The sequence below is a fragment of the Priapulus caudatus genome, unplaced genomic scaffold (genome assembly GCF_000485595.1).
Source record: "Priapulus caudatus unplaced genomic scaffold, Priapulus_caudatus-5.0.1 Scaffold2498, whole genome shotgun sequence".
Taxonomy (NCBI): Eukaryota; Metazoa; Priapulida; class Priapulimorpha; order Priapulimorphida; family Priapulidae; genus Priapulus; species Priapulus caudatus.
In genome coordinates, this window is record NW_014579559.1 from 27,053 (window position 1) to 28,489 (window position 1,437).

Consider the following 1,437-nt stretch of genomic DNA (forward strand, 5'->3'; position numbering starts at 1 on the left):
CTCTCTCTCCACTGCTCTCTTTCTCTCTCATCACGGCATCATCAACATCATCATCATCATCGTCAACGTCGTCGCTTGCAGTACGATATCGTCTGGTCTCAACTCGCTGGCGGCCGTCACATGGGAGGACGGCATCAAGCCGTTTTACGGGCACCTGCGACAGGAGACTGCGACACGCATCACCAAGGCACTCGCCATGCTGTACGGATGCATCAGCCTCGGCCTCGCATTCATCATATCCGGCGCAGAGGGCGTGGTCCAGGTCAGGGTCACGGGGTCAGGGTTAGGGTTGGCCTGAGGGTTAGGGTGAGGGTTGGGGTGAGGGTTGGGTTAGGCCTAAGGATTAGGGTTGTGGTAGGCCTAAGGGTTGGGATAGGCCTAAGGGTTAGGGTTGGGATAGGCCTAAGGGTTAGGGTGAGGGTTAGGGTTAGGGTGAGGGTTGGGGTAGGCCTAAGAGTTAGGGTGAGGGTTAGGGTTAGGGTAGGCCTAAGGGTTAGGGTAAGGGTTGGAATAGGCCTAAGGGTTAGGGTTAGGGTTGGGCGTCGTGCATAATTTATGGCATACAAACTTACGATGGTCATAACTATGTTGACAACTGGTTTAAAATGTGTGCAATAAATAACGTCCACTGGAATTAAGGAGAAATCCGCCCGGTCCACATCGTTCAATTAAATTGAATATGAACAAGCATTAAAGCTTTCAGGAGTAAAGAGTGAATGTACATCTTGCTTTTAGGTATCAATTCTGGTAAACGGCACAGTTGGTGGACCACTTCTAGGAGTATTTCTGCTAGGAATGCTTTTCCCATGGAGCAATGCTAAGGTAACACTCACACACAGCCACACCATAACTCTATAAATCTATAAGCCATAAATCTATAGTGAAACAAGCTAAGACATACACAGCCACACCATATCTCATATATCCTATCTATAGAGAGACAAGCTAAGCCATATACAGTTACACCATAATTCGTACAGACTGAGAGTGACTCTACGCTATTGTGAAATGCAGTTGGACATAACAAAGACTGGAAAAGGTGTTGGCTTAATAATATATAATAGTTTAATCCTTGCTTCGGCTTTCATCGCCGTCAGTAACGCAACCCCCGCACTCACCTCGCACTAAGTTTCAAACCATTGACATTTGATTTTACACCCGCCATTTTGATTTCACCCCGATTTCACGCCCGACATTTCGATTTCACACCCGCCAATATGATTTCACACACGACATTGTGATTTGACACCCGACATTTTGTTTTCACATCCGTCATTTTGATCACAGGGAGCGTTTGTCGGCACACTGACTGCCTTCATCGCTAGCATGTGGCTGGGTCTGGGTGCCACCTACTACGCAGACTACATCGTACCGCCCTACCTGGACACGTCCGTCGAGGGTTGTCCCGCTAACATGACACTGCCGCCCCTCTCCAAC

General features: G+C 48.4%; 1 protein-coding gene across 1 annotated transcript; it reads left to right on the forward strand.

Moving 5' to 3' along the window:
• Positions 1-85: 85 nt before the first annotated feature.
• Positions 86-1,424, forward strand: LOC106818760 (sodium-dependent multivitamin transporter-like; the record flags this gene model as incomplete). Its single annotated transcript, XM_014823433.1, has 3 exons — positions 86-262; positions 736-822; positions 1,288-1,424. Coding segments are annotated over exons 1-3 (290 nt in total), but the record flags the coding sequence as incomplete, so codon positions are not given.
• Between the last annotated feature and the right edge of the window lie 13 nt (positions 1,425-1,437).